Below are 20,903 nucleotides of genomic sequence, written 5' to 3'. Positions count from 1 at the left end.
AAGTTGGCCTGTATTGATACTTTACCGCCACTGTACATTCTGGATTTAGATTGAATAAAGTTAATTTGTCGATCCGTTATCGTACCGATATACATACTGACGGCGTCCTTTACAAAATATGTATTAAAATCTATCCTATAGTTTTTCTTATTGTTACCTGAATTAGAAAAGTTATGTTTAAGTAAATTCTTAAACATATCCTTTGTAGTATTAATATTCCAAATATTAATATAAATATTCTAATGGCATAAAATACTACAAACGATATTTTTCTAATTCAGGTAACACTAAGAAAAAATGTTTAGATCTATTTTAATACATATTTTGGAAGACGCCTATCAAACCTATAGGTTAGATAAGATTTATATTGGGGCGATTTAAGTAAAATTATTGAAAATTTGATTACTCTTTTATTATATTACTTACAAATTTGTGTATACACTACTGTTTTCATCACTTTTAAAACTTTCATCAAGTCTTGTAACTTCATCATGAGAAAATTTCATCTTGTTACTTATCGTTACCAATGTGACCATGTGACCATCAGTACCGTTATTATAATTACTCCGCGGAAGTTTCTTCTATTGCTTAGATATATTAAGTACGACCTGCCCTTCAATAACTCAACTTGGGGAAAATACACAGATTTCAAATTTTAGATTTTTCTTTCGTTATGTTATAGTAGAATGTTGAAGAAACACGGAGAAGCACATTTGTATCTGAGATCTTAAAATTATTATAACCCCAGAAATACTGCACAAGCGGAATATCATTATAGATATATAAAATACATGAAGTTGTAAAGGTTCAGCGTATATTTTCTATGTATAACTATACAAATTTGTATAGAGTTAATAAAGGATAAGTAAAGTTTTCGTAACAGTGAATACTGTCATCGAAAAATTGTATAGAATCTGTATTTATGCGTTATCGGAGAAATATACAGGCAGTGCTTTATGGTTGCTATAAAGATTAAATACAGAACATGTCTGTAAAGGAAATATTTGGATATTCTTTAAATTTGCTTTATATATGAAGTCTTTATCGAGACATCTTTATAGCAAAGAAACTAATCTATATAGGCTTGAGTTTACTATATCGCGTCACATCGCGTGGTTATACGGGTTTGAAAGGTAATAACTTTTCGTCCGTACCTGTATAAAACTAATGAGTAAAAAATATACATTTATGACGCTTTTTTTACCCAAAAAAGATCTCTTGGTAAAAATCGCTACGAGTAATGGTTCTCGAGATATTTGTAGTCGAAATTATGAATACCTGTCATCATTGACATAAATTAAACAATTCAATGTTGACTAACACTTATTAGACTGAAATAATGATTTTGAAATGTTTTTGTGGCAAAAGTTCAACAGAAATTGTTTTATCATAATATTTTCAAATTTAAAAAAATAAAAAGATTCCAAATTTGTCATTTTACTCAGTGAAATAACTATCCACTCAACATGTATATTTTTTGTCAATAACGATTATTTTTCTATTTTTACTTTTACTTTTATTTATTACCATACTATACTCTATATTTATTTTCATTAATAAAGTAAAAGAATGCATTATGGATAATTATTATTATTATTATTATTTATTTTTTTAATAATTATTATTATTTAAATGGGACACCCTGTACACGTTGGATGAAAAAACTATAGAGATAATCTAGACTTATGTTGGATGCTTTCTCCAAGATCATCATTAAAAGTGACAAATGTAGATGAGCAAACATCAAAAAAAGTATTTAAAAATATAATATGAGCAAACTTTTTTAAGGACGTAATTTGAGTTTAGCTCATAAATTTCTAATTCATAACTATGATTTTATATTAAAAAGAGCGTAAAATACTGAATACTACAATAGTTTATCACTGGTTGCAGCAACAATAGGCGGTAAACAGTTTCTTCCTGTAATTATCTTTTTGTTATCACGCGAGATAAATTTTATTAGTTTACATAACTGGTAATAAATAGATATAATATGATGTAGTGTAGGTTAAACATTAACGTAAAAAATATAGTTCTTTTAATTACAGTGGTAAGCCATAGGTTTGGTATTTTATGTGAGTACCCAGTAGGAAAAAGTAGGGATTTTAAAAAAATTATATATCTGTGATTTGTGTAAATTGTGCATTCGTCATTTGTGTACTACCGTATGATCGAAAAAAAAACGGCATCAGCGATGGCTATGAAATATAGATGGGTGTCATTTTATATGTAAATTTATATGGGATCGTCATTTCCCAGCCAACTGGATGCCGTTTTTTTTCGATCATACATTTTAACTATCATCTTTAAATATGTTTTAAAAACCAAGCCGTTCATTATGGTGATGTTGCTGTACCGATTTAGTATTGCTACTAGTTATAATTAAATTAATTCAATAGTGAGTATATAATCATTACGTCAATTAAATACAATCACTATAAATTGTTCTGCGATGAAGTGTTATTGTTCGCGGTTGTGTATAAAGGTGAATTTAATATTAAAAAAAAAACGAATGCATTCTATTTTCTGCATGTTTTATGTCGTTATTAGACCAAATGTATTATTAAAATAATAACTGCAATATCTTATGTAGTATTATTTTTCTATTTAACAGTCCTAGTATATATAATAGTTCGCAGAATATTTTTTAAAGGTTCCAGATGACACATTTTTATTAACATAACAGTGTAAGTATGCAGTAATTTACATATTTTAAAGCTTTAATTTTAAGTGGTTCTGAATATTTTAAATTACGCTTCATGCTGATGAAGTACTGTTCCTGTTTATTTACTATTTTATTTGCCTCTAATTTATTTATTTACTTGATGTACTTTCTGTGCTGTTGTTTCTGAATTTTTTTAGAAAACGGTGAGTTACTATCACTAGGTTAGTTTTTAATATTGTTATATGATTAGTTTTAATAATTTTAATATAATATGAGAACAGTAAAAGATTAAAATGATCGAAATACGAGCTTGGAAAAATAGTATTAAAATACAATTTCTGGACTAATTTTTGGTTTAAATTGGAATAGGATCTGAACCATATACATTTATCAACATATCTATTCAAAAAAGTCATCTAGGTGTTTCGTCACTAAGTATATAAGAAAATCTACAAATAAAAAGAGTTATTTTTGTAAACACTGCTGCATCCAACGGAGACTAACTTATCTAGTTATACAATGTGTTATACGTTATACTCTAAAATAAATCCAATGGAATGTACGCCCCCCGTTATGTTATCAGTATACAGGGTCGCTTTTATGTATGGAAACGGTCGATTATTAGGTAAAATATACAAGGTACCGCAAAAAGTTAAATACAAAAATTATAGTGTTTTTAAATGTCTATTGGCGAGTAATAAATTTATGTATACAGGGTCGGTCATAAAGTCGTGGCACATCAAAGTTAAATTTTTTTAAATAGAACTCCCTGTATATTATTACATACTTCAATTCTTCCTTCAATTCTAAGCAAAAATCGAAATACACATAATCAACCAACCATTTCGAAATACACATATTCAAACCAACCGTTTCCGAGTTATTGACTTTTGAACATATCACGTAAACAATTTGATTTAATTAATATCGATATGTTCAATTTCATTTAATGTTGTCATTCTGCCGAAACTGTGATAGTGTTGTAATGGGTTGTGAGGTCATAAAGTTGTAGCGCATTAAACTTTTTTTTTAAAATGAAACCCCCTGTATATTATTGCATATTTCAATTCTTACTTCAATTCTAAGCAATAATCGTAATACACAATGTACATAAATTGAAGAATTGAAATGTTAAACTTCAATTTTGAAATTTCCAGACTTGATAATAATCTTATTTTATACATCTATAAATACTAACTTGAAACTAATGTCAAATAGTATTAACTAACACAGTTTCGACAGAATGGCATCGTTAAATAAAACTGAACATATCGAAATTAATTAAATCAAATTGTTTAAGTGATATGTTCAAAAGTCAATAACTCGGAAACGGTTGGTTTGAGGTACATTATGTTGTTTCAATTTCTGCTTAGAATTGAAGGAAGAATTGAAATATGCAATAATATACAGGAGGTTCCACTTAAAAAAATATAACTTTGATGTGCCTACGACTTTATGACCAACCCTGTATACATGAATTTATTACTCGCTAATAGATATTTAAAAATCCTATAGCTTTTGTATTTAACTTTTTGCAGTACCATTACGATTATTAGGTAAAATATATATACATACTTATATTTTACCTAATAATCGACCGTTTTCATACATAACAGCGACCCTGTATATTACTAGAATAACAAGAAAATCTACAGGAAGTGAAAACTACGTATCAGAATTTACCAATTAGTTATACAGTGTTGTCTTTACAAAAGGAAATTTTTTCTTCGTATACCGTATACTTATAAATGCCGTTTTTACTTTCCATATCTCCATACAGTTTTAAAGAAAATTAAAAAAAAACACGAAGTTATGGTTGACTTTTTCCTAAAACTCGACAGGTGTTTCTATGGTAATATTATTTCGTTTTCATTCTTCGGTTGATTATTATTGATAGAAATTTAATTACCATCATATTCTTTGCTTTTTTAAAATGTTAAAGTAGTACACGATTCATCCAGTTCCAGGGCCGGACTTAGCGAAGTTGCCGCCCCAGGCCAAAAAAAATTGCCGCCCCTTAACATGTTTTTTAATTAAAAAAATTACGGATATAAAAACATTTATTTGAATACAGGACCAACAACAGAATAGGCCGACAGAACAGATCAACACAGAACATAAAATAAATATTAAAATATTCATATAAAATGACAATAAACGAACAACAAAACTATAAGGTTTGCTTATATGCCTATAAAGGTTTCCTACGTACTTTTTTGTTCACCAAATTATCAATTACTTAATCGTAATGGATAGTTTTTAAAAGATCGGACTCAATATGTAAAACTGCCAAATGATTTAGACGTTCTGTTTCCATAGTGGACCGTAAATAAGTTTTAATAAGTTTCAATGCGGAAAACGAGCGTTCAGCAGAACAGTTAGTAATAAAAGTACATGTGAAGATTCTTAATCCTATGAAAGTATTTGGAAACAGGTCTTGAGCGTTTTTTTCATAAATTACTTTAAGAAGCTCTCTAGCAGATGATTTCGCGGACTTAATGCATTTTATAAATTCACGTAAATGTATTAATTGATTAGGTATTGACTCATCTAAATCATTTGGATAACAGGTTATTAAATGTCTGGACTTATCGGTAATGTCGTCAATACTTAAAGTAGATAAATCACTAAAGAAACCAAATTTGCTTGAAAAATTATTGTAGGCACTTTTCCTGTAGGAAAAATTTTAAGGATTAATTTATCAATAATAACATTAAATACATTTATCCTAAAATCGTCCCTAGCATTAAATAGAGTTTCATTATCACTGGTTTCAGCAAAATTGTCGTTTCCGTTTCACTTTTCTCTTTTTATCTGCCGCATATTCTTTCTCACCGAACAATTCTATGGCCCTTCTTTCATATTCCTCATGATTTAGTATTTTCTAGATTTCTAATTTCAGAAAAATATCTTTCCAATGAGCTATATAAATCTGCAGCAAGTTGTAGATCAATATCCACCATTTGAAGCTTTTTATTGACCGCATCTAATCTATTTAAAACATCTTTCCAAAATACCACCATAAAACCCATTTCTAGGCTTTTGAATTGTTTAAGGAGACTAGAAGCATATAACTGGGTTTTAGGCTTTTTGGTATCGTCTGCAGAAATTGACTCCAACGTGGATTTTATTTCATTGGAAGACAAAGATAGTGATTGGCAAGCTTCATTTCGTGCAGACCAACGTGTTTTTGATAAATGTTTTAATGTTTTTGAATTTATTTTTTTTATATTCGAGGTATTTATGTATTTATTAACTGGATGCGTGGCACAATGCAGTAAAAAATAACCCAAGCGAATTATATACCCAAGTAGCATTTTCACGACTTGCGACCACATGTTTACTAAACACAACGTTGGATTAGTTACAAAAAATAGTTAGCTCCCTACCTTAGGTATTAAAATAAATTTAAACGTTTTTATAACGTTGTGCCGACGTTGGACTTGTACTACAGCAAAGTAGAAGCTTCTGCGACGTCGAATAAACGTTGTCTTCTAACCTTTTTTTGCTTAAGTGATCTTTAGAACGTAGCTACAACATTGGACAATATAGAGTTTTCCGACGTCAGTTTCAGGACCTATTCCAACGTTATGCAAACGTCGTCTGTTTTACTAATTCCAACGTTGTTTAGATTTCCTTATTCTTACGTTGGTAGGACGTCGAGTCACTACCTTTTTGCAACTGTATTGAACCATAACCTTAAATCTTAAATTTTCACTTTATTGTTCTCTTCAGTCAGACAGTTCAGTGCTGCTTTTGTTTTTATAAAAAAAAAATAATTAAAATGGGACATAAGAAAGGTACATATAAAACTAAATTTAAATATACATCGACATATATTACCGATAGTTTATCCACTCCCTCGTTTATTTAGATTATAGAGGGCGGCACAAGCTAGACTCTAGGATGACTAAATTAGGCAATCTTGCGACTAGTATACTACCTGTTAAGGCCGAACTGCGACTTTATTAGACCAGTATGCGACTACTCGAACTACTCCATCTTAATCTCCAAAACAACAAAGTGCAAGCCGCCATGTTGTTAAATAAGAAAATGTTTCGTTTCTAAAATAGCAATTCCTGCTTTTTGAATACATTAACTTGAAATATTTGACCCTAAAAAACACGCGGAAACAATTTTTTCGACTGCGAATGAATTATTCTCATTTTACTAAAAAAAAAATTCAAGAAAATTTTTAAAACTTCTTTAATTTTAAGGCCCATTAGTATTTTTCAAAGTAGAAACAATACATTTATCAATAAAGTTGTTTGCGTTTAACTTTTTTGCCTTGGGTAACGAGTTACAGAGTCGGTTAAAGTGTTTCAATAATTATGATCTTCAAACATCCTCCACACTTAAATACTTTTGTTTTGTTTTCCTTCACTGCCATCTGACATATGTCTCTAACTAAACCATAAAAATAATATTTTTACTATAATTATCCCAATTTAGGATAAAACGCGACTTAGACGCGACTTAGATATTAGTTTTGTATTTCTGTGAATTAGGATTTTAAACAACGTTGCAGATTGTACTAAATTAGGCTTCTAGCCAACGTCGGTATCCAACGTCGTTTCGACCCAAAAATTATTCTCCAAACTAGTGCAGACTAGGGTCGGCACGAGGTTGTGCCGACGTTATGTATTTATTAACTGGATGCATGGCACAATGCAGTAAAAAATAACCCAAGCGAATTATATATATAAACAATAATAATAGTTAAGTAAATAAATATGTAATCGGCTAAGGCAATATCCGAAATATTTTATGAACAAATAAAAGTTAAAAAAAAAGATAAATATTTTGGTATGCTCAAAATTTTCCGCCCCTAAAAATCTGCCGCCCCAGGCCCGGGCCTAGTTGGCCTAGGCCTATGTCCGGCACTGTCCAGTTCGATGCTACGGAAAGGGTGATAATAGTTATCGGAAAATATGATACTTTATCAGCAAAAAATATAACGTTAATCAAAATTAATAATAACCATCTATCAAAGCATTATCAAAGGAAGAAATTGAAATTATATCACGATAGAAACGCGTTTTGATTTTTAGGACGTCTAACAAATTCAATTCAGGACGTTCAAAAATTCAACCATATTTTCATGCTTTCCTTTATTTTCTCTAAAACGGTATTGAAATCTGGAAACGTATAAATGGGATTACCATTTTAGAACATGCAAATTTTTTTATAAAGAATGCATTTTTCTCAAATTAGCAATAACAAAAAAGTTTTTGCTCTTTTAAACACAATCCGTGGATATACTGTAGATATACATTATACTTACGTAACAAATCATTATAATTTCTTTCATGTTTTACTTCAAGAGATTATTATTAAAGTAAGGTTCTCGAATAATTGTTAAGTAAATATATTTTCTATAATAAACAAATTAGATTTTATAAGGCAAGTTTATTAACTTAAATTTTCGAATTATTTCTTTTGTAGGCATTGGAAAATTATTAATGAAGTTATAAATCATTTCTTTACCTTGGAGATTGTCTGGTTGGAGGAATCAGTGGAAGAAGATCTCCAACATTGACTCCTTCACTTAACAATATATGATGGATACGGAACAAAATATAATGATTATCTTCCGATGACGGGATGATGATAACCTGCCATGGTGAGGCTTCGCTTGGTAAGTATTTAGTAACAATTTCACTCACGTACTCCTAAACATACAAAATTCATATAATGTAAGTTAATTTCTGTCCAAAAAATTCAAATTTAAAAATTACTAATAATTTTTTTGAACTAAAATTTGGAATTAATTGTGGATCTTTTTGTATTAGTATTCGATTTTTCCACTTGCCGAAAATGTAATTTGATTAAATAAAATATATGAAAACTTATTGTTAATATTTGGGAGTAATGGTTAAGTACAGGGTGTTCCAAGCTGTATTCCGGAAGTTCGGCAGCATATTTTGCAGATAAAAATAAGTAAAAAAGTTCGTATAAATCTCCTAAAATGCTTAGTTTTGGAGATACAGGGTAGAAGTTTCATATTTATTTCTATTTTATCCAAATAATTTCGGAAGTAACGTCAATAATTGGATGAAAATTGCTGTCCGGAAGTTTCTTGACATGAGAAATTTGATATAGATGTCAGTATGACTCCTATTTGTAGGGGGCGCCATCTACATGTGTTTTAATTGTTTTGAAGAGTACTAACCTTTCTTTTTTTTTAAATATATATTTCCCTGTTTTTTACGTGAAAAATGTCTCTTGGTAAAAATCACTACAAGCAACCGTTCTCAAGATATTTAGAATGGAAGTAGTCAATACATGTCATTATTGACAAAAATAACATGTCGAGAGAGAGAGAGAGAGAGATAGAGAGTAGATAGTTATTTGATTGAAATTCTAAGTTTGGGAACTTTTTATTATTTTATATTAATCCTAAATTTGTCTTCGAAAAAACAGTTTCTGTTGATAAAACAGTTTCTGTTGAACTTTTGGCACAAAAATATTTCAAATTTATGATTTCAGTCTAATAACTGTTTAGTGAACATAAACTAAAGTAATAATAGCAATAACTAAAAACAAAAAACTTAGTTAACAATAAACTAAATAACAATAACTAAATTGTTGCTATTGATAAATTCTATTCCACATATCTCGAGAACCATTACTAGTAGCGATTTTTACCAAATATATTTTTTTACGTAAAAAACGTCGTAAATGTATATTTTTTACTCAGTTGTTTTATATACAGGGTGGTCCGAACTGTTTTCCAGAAACTTCGGCAGCATATTCTGCATATAAAAATAAGTAAAAAAGTTCGTATAAATGTAGATCCTAAAATGCTTAGTTTCAGAGATACAGGGTGTAGAAGTTTCATTTTTATTTCGATTTTTTCTAAATAATTTCTGAAATAACGTCAATATTTGGATGAAAATTGGTGTCTGGGAGTTTTTTGACATGAGAAATTTGATTTTAATGTCAATATGACTCCAACTAGTAGAGTGTGCCACCTACATGTATTGTGTTTTAACTGTATTGAAGCCTAATAACTTTTTTTCCGTACCTGTATAAAACTACCGAGCGAAAAAATATACATCTCTGCGACTTTCTACGTAAAAAATATCTCTTTGTAAAAATCACTACGAGCAACCGTTCTGAAGATATTTAGAATGGAAAAAGTCAATACATGTCATTAATGACGAAAAATTAACACGTTAAGTAGATAGTTATTTCACTGAAATAATAAATTTGGGAAATTTTTATTTTTTTTTATTAATCATAAATTTTTCTGCAAACAATGATGATAAAACAGTTTCTGTTGAACTTTTGGCACAAAAACAAACTATTTAGTTAACATGTATTAATGTCAATGATAACAGGTATTGATAATTTCGATTCCAAATATCTCGAAAACCATTACCCGTAGCGATTTTTACCAAGAGATCTTTTTTTCGTAAAAAACACCGTAAATGTATATTTTTTTACTCAGTAGTTTTACACAGGTACAGACAAAAAGTTATTACTCTTCAAACCGGTCAAAAAATATGTAGGTGGCGCCCTCTACTAGTAGTAGTCATATTGACATCAAAATCAAATTTCTCATGTAAAAAAAACTCCCAGACACCAATTTTCATCCAAATATTGACGTTACTTCAGAAATTATTAGGAAAAAACCGAAAAAAAAATGAAAGTTCTACACCCTGTATCTCCGAAATTAAGCATTTAAGGGCATACATTTATACGAACTTTTTTGCTTATTTTTATCTGCAGAATATGCTGCCGAAGTTTCCGGAATACAATTCGGACCAGCCTGTAGATACGAATGAAAAGTTATTCCTTTTCAAACTATTTAAAATATATATAGGATTGTTTGGATTATTTTCAGGTTGGCGGTCAGTGACTCAAAAACTTATTTGTTTATGTCTCAATATTTCGTAAATCTTTATTTACTTCATCAGGAGATATACTACAAAGTCAAAAATTCTAACATAAGAAAGGATCAATTAAAATACACAAAAATTATACTTACAAAACTAAAAGTCAGTCGTATCTTTCAATATACACATTCATTACACCAATAATCTACTTTCAGTTATAAAATTTGACGGACAAAACAGACCTACACTGGTGTTTAAGTTACAATGAAACTGACAAAAAAAAAATATCAACAATTAGACAAAACTAACAAACAGTAAGATAAAATTGTTATAAATTTGGACAAAACAAAAAGAAAGAAAGAGGATATCAGTTCATTACTAGTTTTAGTTTAATGTTTTAACAAATTGCAATATATTGTATTTAACTGGTTTGTGTCGGACTTAAAATTAATAGATTCTTTATTTTTATTTATAAAACACATTTCCATGAATAAACGGCTTTTTATAATTTGATTCCTGATATATATATATATATATATATATATATATATATATATATATATATATATATATATATATATATGGCGCCTCTACAAGTAGAGTAGTCATCAGGAGTCAGTAAGATAAAATTGTTATAAATTTGGACAAAACAAAAAGAAAGAAAAGAGGATATCAGTTCATTACTAGTTTTATATATATATATATATATATATATATATATAATATATATAATATTTGTGTCGTATATATATAAAATATATTAGATTATATATATATATATATATACATTTATATAAATATATATTATATATATATATATATATATATATATATATATATATATATATATATATATATATATATATATATATATATATGGCGCCCTCTACAAGTAGAGTAGTCATCAGGAGTCATATTGACATCAAAATCAAATTTCTCATATCAAAAAAGTCCCAGACACCAAGTTTCATCCACATATTGATGATGTTACTTCAGAAATGATTTGGAAACAATTGAAATAAAAATGAAACCAACTACTGCTGAGTATCTCCGAAACTCAGCATTTTAGGATATACATTAATGCGAACTTTTTTACTTATTATTATCTGCAGAATATGATGCGGAAGTTTTCGGAATACAGTTCAGACCACCCTGTATATTCATAAACTTCTTGTATACCGTATGATCAAAAAAAATACGGGCGTCACAACGCCCAGTTGGCTTGCAAATGAACATCGATAATATTCGCTATATAATTTTACATATAAACGACAGCAATCTTCATTTCATAGCCATCGCTGACGCTGTTTTTTATTTTCGGTTATATTTTATTTTACCTGTATGTTATATTCAGTTACTGCTCGTCCTTTATAAGTGAATTTGGCAACACTGACGTGTTGTTCTAGATCGAATTTTCCACGTAACCAAGCATATATTCCGCATCTGGTGGTAAGAGATTGTTGCAGTCTTGGAAAAGCCAAGTTTCCTGATTTGTCACGTCTTCTTACTAATTCCTGTAAAATAATTACCGTCTAAGAATTTTCTTGATGAATATAAATGGATCAGTTTGGTTAAAACATTTGATTGAATGTTGAAAAAATAATTTCATATGAGAGAAAAACTGGAGAGTATGGTATTTTAAAAATTAATAAATAAAATGTTTGTTGCTATGCTGGTAGAAATAGTAAATTACAAACCTGTAAGTGTCTTTTAATTGCTTCAGGATTCTCTTTTCCTCTGACTGACAGCAATACTGCAATTATACCTTGATTTCGATGCGTGTCTAAAATGGTTCTGATTGTCGAGTATGTGACAAACTCCACGTCGGGATGCATAAACGATATGCAACTTAACCATATTGCTTTGAAGAGTTGTAAACCTGAAACAACAATCTATTATAAATAGGATTTATAATGTCACGTTATAATATCATCGTTTATTTGTTTGATTTTCGTATTCAGTTTTAATTCAAATGAATTATCTATACTAATATATAAAATCCTTAAGTGACTGACATAGGTACTGATTAATCACGATCCTACTCGGATCACTCAACGTAAGAAGCTGGGCATTGCTAGCGCCTATTTTCATAGATATTCCAGCTGATTTAAATATACAAGGTGTCCCAGAAATAAGTGCAAGTATTTTAACTGGTAGTATAATTCAACCTCGAAACACGCCGATGAGGTTTTTTTCGCGAAAAAAAAATTTTGAAAATTCGGAATTAATTGAAATTTTTTTTCCAGAAAAAATCCAGTGGTTCTCAAAATTTTAGCAAAAAATTATTTTTTTAAAATTTTCGAAGTAAAATAACTCCGTTATTTTGGGACTTATTTGAAAAACCATAAAGAGAAAATATGTTCTTTTATAGAGATGTACCACCCCTTAAAATACTTGCACTTATTTCTGGGACATCCTGTATATTTATATCCAAAACTGACGTTTATATTCACCAATTCTCTGTTTTGTAATGATTATTTTTAGGTTTGTTATTATAATTTTTTATAATTTGATGACACACGCCTCCAAATAAAGTCCGTTATTTAAGATAAGCCATATTTTTTTTTATCAGCAGAATAAAATTTATCAATATACAGGGTCTCCCAATATTCCGTGGATATAGAGCTACTGCGCATTTTTAGCATCAAAATAAGTTCGTTGAGCACAATTTATCGCTATATAAAAGTGCTTCGTTTGTCCGTTAGAGGGCACCGAATTTTAAAAAAATAAACTCATTTTTTGAGATGTTTTAAGAACCTTTATTCCGATTTGAATGAGATTTGAGGTGCCTATGTTTGCGCTTTAACATTTGACTTTCACAAAAATTAAGAAAAAGTACGGGAAGGGTGAAAACTACCTCCACCCTTAAGTAAATTTTAGTAGAAATATTTTCAACTACATCGACGACTGTTTTTTTTGCTTAAATGGTCCTTCTAGAATTTACTACATTTTTTGTCTAAACTAAAATGATATACGCAATATTAGCCTATAATCATTCTATTCACTCTACAACAAATTTCAAGCCTATTGTTATTAATGGTCATATATCAGCTGATGACCCTTTCGATATCGATATGGACCATTGAGTAATCTACGATCTCTGCTTAAAACTGCTTGACGTTTTAAAGCTGATTTTTGCAAAACGGACTAACTAGGGTGTAGAGGGTTCGATAAGGAGGGGTTTCTCAGATCTCAAATTCCAAAGAGGGTGAAAACGCCGCTCAAATATTACCAATATTTGTTATTTAAAAAACGGTTAGTCTTTCAGAAAAACGCTTGGATAAGTAAAATTTATTTGTTTTTTTTTTACATATATTCAAAATCATAAAGAAAAATCTAGTTTTATATTCAAAATTAAACGAAAAACTAATTCAAAGAAAAGAGACAGTTGCAAAGAATGTAAATAAAGAGTCTGATGATTCGGAGATTTTCCAAGAAAATCAAGATGTATATCCTAAGAAACACACAAGACAAAAGGTATATCAAATAAATTCTCCGAAACCTGTTAAAATAAAATCTATAAACAAAAGTCGTAAAACGGCAGAAACAGATCCTCATGGGAAAATTCACTTGAGCAATTTGAAACGTCCGTTTTTTTTCCACAATAAGGGGCCGTCCTCTGCCGGAAACACTGCGACCTGTGAGGCCTATTGGGTTTGTCCCCTTTCTATATCTGCACCCATTCTCCTATCCCTGTGCCCTGCACTAACTTATGCAGGTCCTTGATAGGATGGGAGCATAGTTCCTCCGGTTCTAGCCTAGCTTTCCCAAATAAAAAGTGTCGCTTGCTATCCAGAGCCTCGCAGTGACATATTATGTGCTCCGCTGTTTCAGGATCTTTATCGCAGAGTCTGCAGCAAAGACTTCCTTGATACAGATTGAGCTTGTTCAGGTAACACTTGACAGCCATATGTCCCGTCAAGAGGCCTGTTGTAATCCGCAATTTATTCCTGCTAAGCATTAGCAGTTCTTTGGTGGTTTTGGAGCTAGGTATTTTTTTAAAAAATCATACAGGGTGTTCCAAAAAGTTGGATAATTTCTTAACCACGATTCTGCTTAAACTGCTTGACGTAAAAAGCTTATTTTTGGCAAACGGATTTTTCGAAAGTCAAATTCCAACGAGATGAAACTACCCCTCAAATATTACCAAGTTATATAATAATATCGCCATATTGTTTTTCCTCATGCTGACATAAATGTGAGAAAATGTTATCCAGTTTGTATGTTAATGGGAATTCTTGCTTTGCTTTATCATCATCATTACAAATGATTAATTCGACGCGAACGAAGTCGCTGGTACACGCTAGTATTAAAAATAAAAATAAACTTAATATAAAAAAGTAATAATTTAACATTGTTAATAAATCAAAATTAAAATTATACATTTGATTCAATTAACTATTTAAATATCTTAAACGTTTTACAAGATCGACTACATTCAGAAATAAATAAGATTATACCACGATCTGAAAGAATAAACCGAGGCTTAATAAATTGCTTTAGGATCAGTATTCAAAACAATCAGTGGAAACGATGGCGAAAGATACAACACATTAATAAATAATCTACAAACCGATCAAAAGAATTTGGCAGAAAATATTTTGAAACAAAATTCTTTATCGCTCAGAGTGATAAATATAAATTTAATTCTACTGTTAAATTTTACATAACGAAAAACTTTTAGAATTTAAAATCAATCAAATTGAGAAAATAGTTCAAGGGGCAGTTTATAGAGAAAATTCGATGTTTATAAAAGACGCACTTATTCAATTAATAAATATCTATGAAATTATGGATAATATCCTACAAGATATCGAAAACTCTATTGCTTTCTCTAAGTCACGAATATTTCATTCCAATATTATGAAAACCGAAGATCTATTCAATGAACTAATTAATTAACGTTCAAAATATTGTCGGAATTGATGAAATGCCATTAAATGTTAGGTACATTAGAAAATATTCTCTTATACGAAAAATTAATAATCAAAAATCAATAAAAGTAAAACCACAATCTTTTTTCGGATTTTTATGGAAATATAGATTTATTACAGTCGGTTAATCTTAGTGTATATGGGCACTTATGGGACAATATAAACTTGGACGAATTGTATAGACTTAGATCGGAAATAAAAGATAATAAACCGCAGTTAGTTTTCGAAAAAGTGTCGGCAATTCAAAGTGCGGGGACAATCGGTATACTAAATGTCGGCATTTCTGGTCTTGGGTGCCGATTTTTGTGTGTACGAAGTACGAAGAGTACGGTCAACACGCTTAGTAAAATAAGATGTACTGAATAAAGACAGAAGGCAAGTATTTTTCCAAGCGCATCGAATCTAGAGTCAAATTAAGTGATCTTCTTATTTCTCTCTCCGACCTACTAGATTGCCATAGCGATTCACTCCTATACATGTAAACGCTGACTCAAGGTTTCGCTTGCCACCAGGGTATACATTCTTCTTTCCATCGCCTGTATTTACGTTGCCTTCGAGAAATGGAAAAAACCTACACCACAACAGAGGGAGGTTCCATTAGAAGATGTTCGACTACCCTACCCAAGCTGTGTATTCGAATCTTAGCGGGGAGGTGTTATACAACCCTTTTCCATTGAAACCACGTTAAAAGACTCTAATTCTCTTTTAGCTATCATAAACATTATTGTCTACTTGCTTTATTTTCAGTGTATTCCTAGTTAGTCAGAGCACTGTGTTCGAGCAGTTAACATGTATTTTCTATTTTTAAATTTAATTTCGTAACAAATAAGTTTTTAAAAACAGTATAAAAGTTAAGTAGGTAGTGCAAATATTTTTAGGGGTGGTATATTTCAACCCCAGAAATAAGAGTTTGTTTTTCGCGAAAAAAAATGTTGGGAATTTCGTATTTTCCGATTTTTTTAGCCGACCATACCAACAGGTATGGAGGCTATTAAGATCATAAATGACCTAAATACAAAATATTTTCATGGTGTCTGTCTGTCTCTACCCGTCTGTCCATCTGTAACACGATAATTCAAAAACCGTTAAACCGATTCTAACCAAATTTGGCACAAAAATACTGTGGCACCCGAGAATCTGGCCATTAGTTTTTGGTGGGGGTGGGGGTTGGTAAGGGGGTATGGGAGAGGGTTAAACATTTAAAAAAATAGTAACTCCAAAATTACAGTAGTTAGCGAAACGCGGTTTTCAATTTAAGATTAGGAATAATATTTGCAACAAAATTTGTAATAACATCAAAATCAGTCAAAGTCGCAGTTTTTGAGATAAAAAAAAATGGAAAAATTCCTTTACTTTGAAACTAAAAGAACTGCCTACCAACTTTTTATTTTATACGTGCCTCGCGGCGCCAATCTTTTTGTTAAGATTTTAGATTCCTAGTCAGAAAATATAATATCTTGATAAAGTGGCAATATAAGTAGGAGATTAAAATTGGAGGAACAAAAAATATATATACTTTTTTGTAAATTTTCAAAGTAAAATAACTTTTTTATTTTGGACTTGTTTGAAAAATGGGAAAGAGAAAATTTATATATTTTATTCAGGTCTACCAGCTCTAAAAATATTAATTTATTATATATTCCTTTTTAATACCTACCCTGTATATTTTAACTAAAAATCCAAATAATACAAGGTATTGTTTGAATAACGTTTTTTTTTAATATTTTAGTTTCATGAAAATTAACATTTTTTATGAATTAACAATGTGGGAATATTAGAGCTTGAAACACAAATAAACATAATTCCTAGTTATAATACAAAGCGTTGTCTGTACATAAAGCTGAATATTATTAACTAATTGTAATGTTTTCCATTAAAACAAAAACCTTTAATTTGTTATGAATAAAAACTGATTTTCGGAAAAAAACCTAAGTTTTATTAAACAAATCCGAAACGAATGATAATAAATAAAGTGGTTGTGTCCATGTGAAAGTTCAACAAAATTTTAAAAGATTACACGCCGTATGATCAAAAAACTTTATACAATAAAATATATATGGAAAAGTACATATACAGATTGATAACTTGTCAAATATTATCTTACATAATGGATTAAAAAAATAAACATCCCGACAGGATTGTTGTTTTTATATATGTATATAAAATAAGATATACATGTAACCAAGTAAAACAAGATGTACATGTACTTTAGCACAGGTTGTGACGTCACGTGGGTTTAATATACCGTAAATTCTTCTGTTCATACTCTGCATAGCCCTATAGCAAAAATTACATATTAGGGTATTACCTATAGGCTTGCTGCATTCTCCGCCGGTGTTGCCACCATCGGAGAATATCGTAAACAACTAGTATATACAAATACACGGGTTTAAATAGTGAGTATACGAAAAATTTATTATCTAATTTATTATCGAATTTATTATCTAATAAATAAGTGTAGGAAATATAATTTGTAAAAATTCTGAAAATACAAATAAAAAAGTAAATATTTTGATATATTCAGAAGGTCTAACTTGTATTATAATTTATTATTCCAAGTAAAATAACTTTTTAGATGAGTTGAACTACGGTAAAGGCGGCCGCACATTTCCTACTATTCGATACGGTTGTCTGAAACGATTATCTCGGATCCGATTATCTGACGCTCAAATAAACTATAGGTTATTTAACTATATCGCACACCGATCCGATATCGTATCGGACGTCCGAGTCGGATGCTTGGCAGTGCGTCGTACTGGTCGGACCAACAAAAAATCTGATCCGACAGCCGGAAGGTGTTCTATGACTTAAGAGCTCTAACTCACTGACGACCAGGTCGCAACGACCTGGCCGTCGGCTGGCCGGATGTATTGCGTTTATAGCTGCGGCCAGATGAACGACCAGTTTCAACAGAGTTGTCAGATCTAACGTTTTTTTACGTTTTACCGATTAGAAAATATTGTTTCAGAAAGAATTAAGTTTCAGAAATGTTAAAATATCCGAGTTAACTAAAAAGCGAAGTTGCTATTCATGAGCTTATTAAATGTTCTAATATTAAATAATGCATTTAAAATATTTTTGGATTTTTCGTTAATAAATACTGGTGCGGTAAATGGAGTAAGTAAAATCTCCAACCCCGACTACACGATAACGTCGTTATTTCCATGTTTTTCAAATCCGTGATGCCTGCTATTCCATCAGTCGTTTCATAACAGTATATTCTACATCCTACGTCTATGTAATTTAATATGTGTAGCGTAAGACATGTAACTCGTGAGATTTTCAGCATTATATCAATAAAAGACAAAAACAGTATTGTTCCTAAAGGTGCGTCCAGACTTAAGCATTTTAGCCCGAACGAACCGAGCGCGCACGAACAAGCAGAACAAATAGGCCGAACAGAAAGCATTGTGTACGCGCGACCGACAAAAAGGGAGATATTCTGTTTCTTTTTTCTACTGATATGGACTTCTACTGATGGCTCTTATCGACTTTAAAAGTAAACATATTAGGGCCATCGTAAAAAAAGGTTCGTCAGACATTGGCTCTAAATATAAGCAGGTAGAAAGTTTAGCTTCCAGTTATTTCAATGTTTACAATATAAATTCCTCTTTTTTATTGCTACTGAGAATCTACAACTGTAAATACTTCTATTTTTATGAATGTTTAAGTTACTTTTACTCTTAATTTTTTTAAAAAATAATGTACAATGTAAATATTTAAAATACAGTTGTCTTCCTTGTACATGACTACAATACAACTAAAAAAAATAATTTAATAAAAAAAACAAGTGGTTGTAGAAAAACTTTAAATATTATTTTTTTATTTTTTAACATCGAAACTCGAAGGTATAATAACAGGTATCATACCAACCATAAATAGAGTATATCATATAAAAATTTTATTAACATATGAAATTGTCACAACACAACACGACGCCTATCGTTGGACATAGGCCTCCCCCAATCTCTTCCACTCTTCTCTCTCTCTGTCGCCGTGCTCATCCATGACGTGCCTGCATGTTTTCTCAGGTCGTCCGCCCATCTCATCTGAGGTCTTCCTCTACTTCTTCTATTCTCCCAGGGCCTCCAGTTTACAATGCATTTGTTCCATCGATCATCCTTCTGTCTGACATGGTGACCGGCAAACTTCCATTTGAATTTTGCTACTTCACTTCTAACATCCCTTATTTTTGTTTTACCTCTGATCTACTCATTCCTTTTTCTATCTGCCAGTCTTACATGTAGCATTTGTCATTCCATAGATCTTTGAGCTTTTGTTACCTTATCCATATTTGATTTTGTTAGTGTGCAGGTCTGGGATCCGTAAGTAAGCACCGGGAGTACACATTAATTATATACTTTGGTTTTGAGGTACTGTGTGTGGTGCGGGTGATTCCTTGTTCAAAATAAAGGGTAGTTTGCTTCATAAACGTTGGGTCAAAAGTCAACCATTAGGGAGATATTGCTACTACTACTACTAGTACTGCCATTACTCGCTGACGAGTATTTGACACACATCAAAAGATGGTTAGGCAAGGCGTTTCCTGTCATGAGCTTTTCTGTGACTGAAAAGCCCGATACGTGATGTTATCTCTCTTCCGCACTCCGGACATTCAAAAATCTCATTATTTTGCTGCCTCTTCAGTTTTTGGTTGTCGTTATTAACTGAATTTACAATTCTCCTCCATTGCGTTCTATTGTGTGGTGCTTCCTTCCACTGATGCTGCATACTTATCCCCTTTAAATTTTCGTGAAAAATATCCTTGTATCTTTTGAGTGGTCCACCCGGTTTCCTCTTACCCTCTACAAGTTCACCGTAAAGAAGAGATTTCGGTAGGCGGTTTTCTTGCATCCTGCATACGTGGCCAGCCCATCATAAGCGAGATTTAGTGATCATGACTTCAGCGCTCTCGCAGCTTGCTTTTTCAAGGACTGATACGTTTGAGACATGGTGGTACCATTTGATTCTTAACAGTTGTCTAAGGTGTCTCTGTTGCAACTTGTTTAATGCGCTCGTGTGCCGGCGGTACGGCACCCAGAGATATTGCGGTACAAAGATGGCGGAAAAATAATGTTTTTATTTTTTATCTTGAAAACGAAAAGAGATAGACTAATAAAATTTTATGGAAGCATTACTGTTATGAAAACACACTTTTTGGTAATTTTTTCACTTTTTTAAAATGAGTGGAAGGGGTTGAAATAAACTACCCTATCATTCTTGTTAACGAAATTTAAAGAAAAATCTTATCAAATACATGCAAAAAAATTAATTTGGATAGTTTAGTTTGTTTAGAAACTTTTTTATCTCTTGTATTTTTTTGATAAAACTCACAGATTTGAAATTAAAAAATAAAATGTAAAGCATTACATGTCAGGACAAAAAAACATTTTCTGATAAAAAATCTAGTGGGCTGCTGTAATTTATTTAGGAAAAAATCTAGTCGGCCGCTGTTACTTTTTA

General features: G+C 30.7%; 2 protein-coding genes across 4 annotated transcripts in view; one reads left to right on the top strand and one right to left on the bottom strand.

The window, feature by feature from the left end:
• The window catches only part of LOC115887747, a 31,571-nt gene that overhangs the window by 4,520 nt on the left and 6,148 nt on the right, over positions 1–20,903 (bottom strand). Inside the window, exons 2-4 of the mRNA XM_030907225.1 lie at positions 12,204–12,385; positions 11,844–12,020; positions 8,153–8,337 (exon numbers count right to left, since the gene is read on the bottom strand). Of these exons, the coding sequence (XP_030763085.1) occupies positions 8,153–8,337; positions 11,844–12,020; positions 12,204–12,385 (544 nt within the window). The remainder of the gene's footprint in view (positions 1–8,152; positions 8,338–11,843; positions 12,021–12,203; positions 12,386–20,903) is intronic.
• LOC115887748 (lactosylceramide 4-alpha-galactosyltransferase-like) overlaps positions 1,989–20,903 on the top strand; it is a 40,887-nt gene continuing 21,972 nt past the window's right edge. For 2 of the 3 annotated variants that reach the window (XM_030907226.1, XM_030907228.1), the window contains exons 1-2: positions 1,989–2,075; positions 8,111–8,303. The gene's annotated coding sequence lies outside the window, so the exon portion shown is untranslated. Of the gene's footprint in view, positions 2,076–8,110; positions 8,304–20,903 lie in introns of those variants that run through there. The other variant, XM_030907227.1, reaches the window with a different exon arrangement.

This window comes from Sitophilus oryzae, unplaced genomic scaffold (assembly GCF_002938485.1).
Source record: "Sitophilus oryzae breed Bouriz unplaced genomic scaffold, Soryzae_2.0 scaffold_637_pilon_pilon, whole genome shotgun sequence".
Classification (NCBI taxonomy): domain Eukaryota; kingdom Metazoa; phylum Arthropoda; class Insecta; order Coleoptera; family Curculionidae; genus Sitophilus; species Sitophilus oryzae.
The sequence above is the reverse complement of the archived record's forward strand: the minus strand, read 5'-3'. Positions and strand labels throughout refer to the sequence as shown.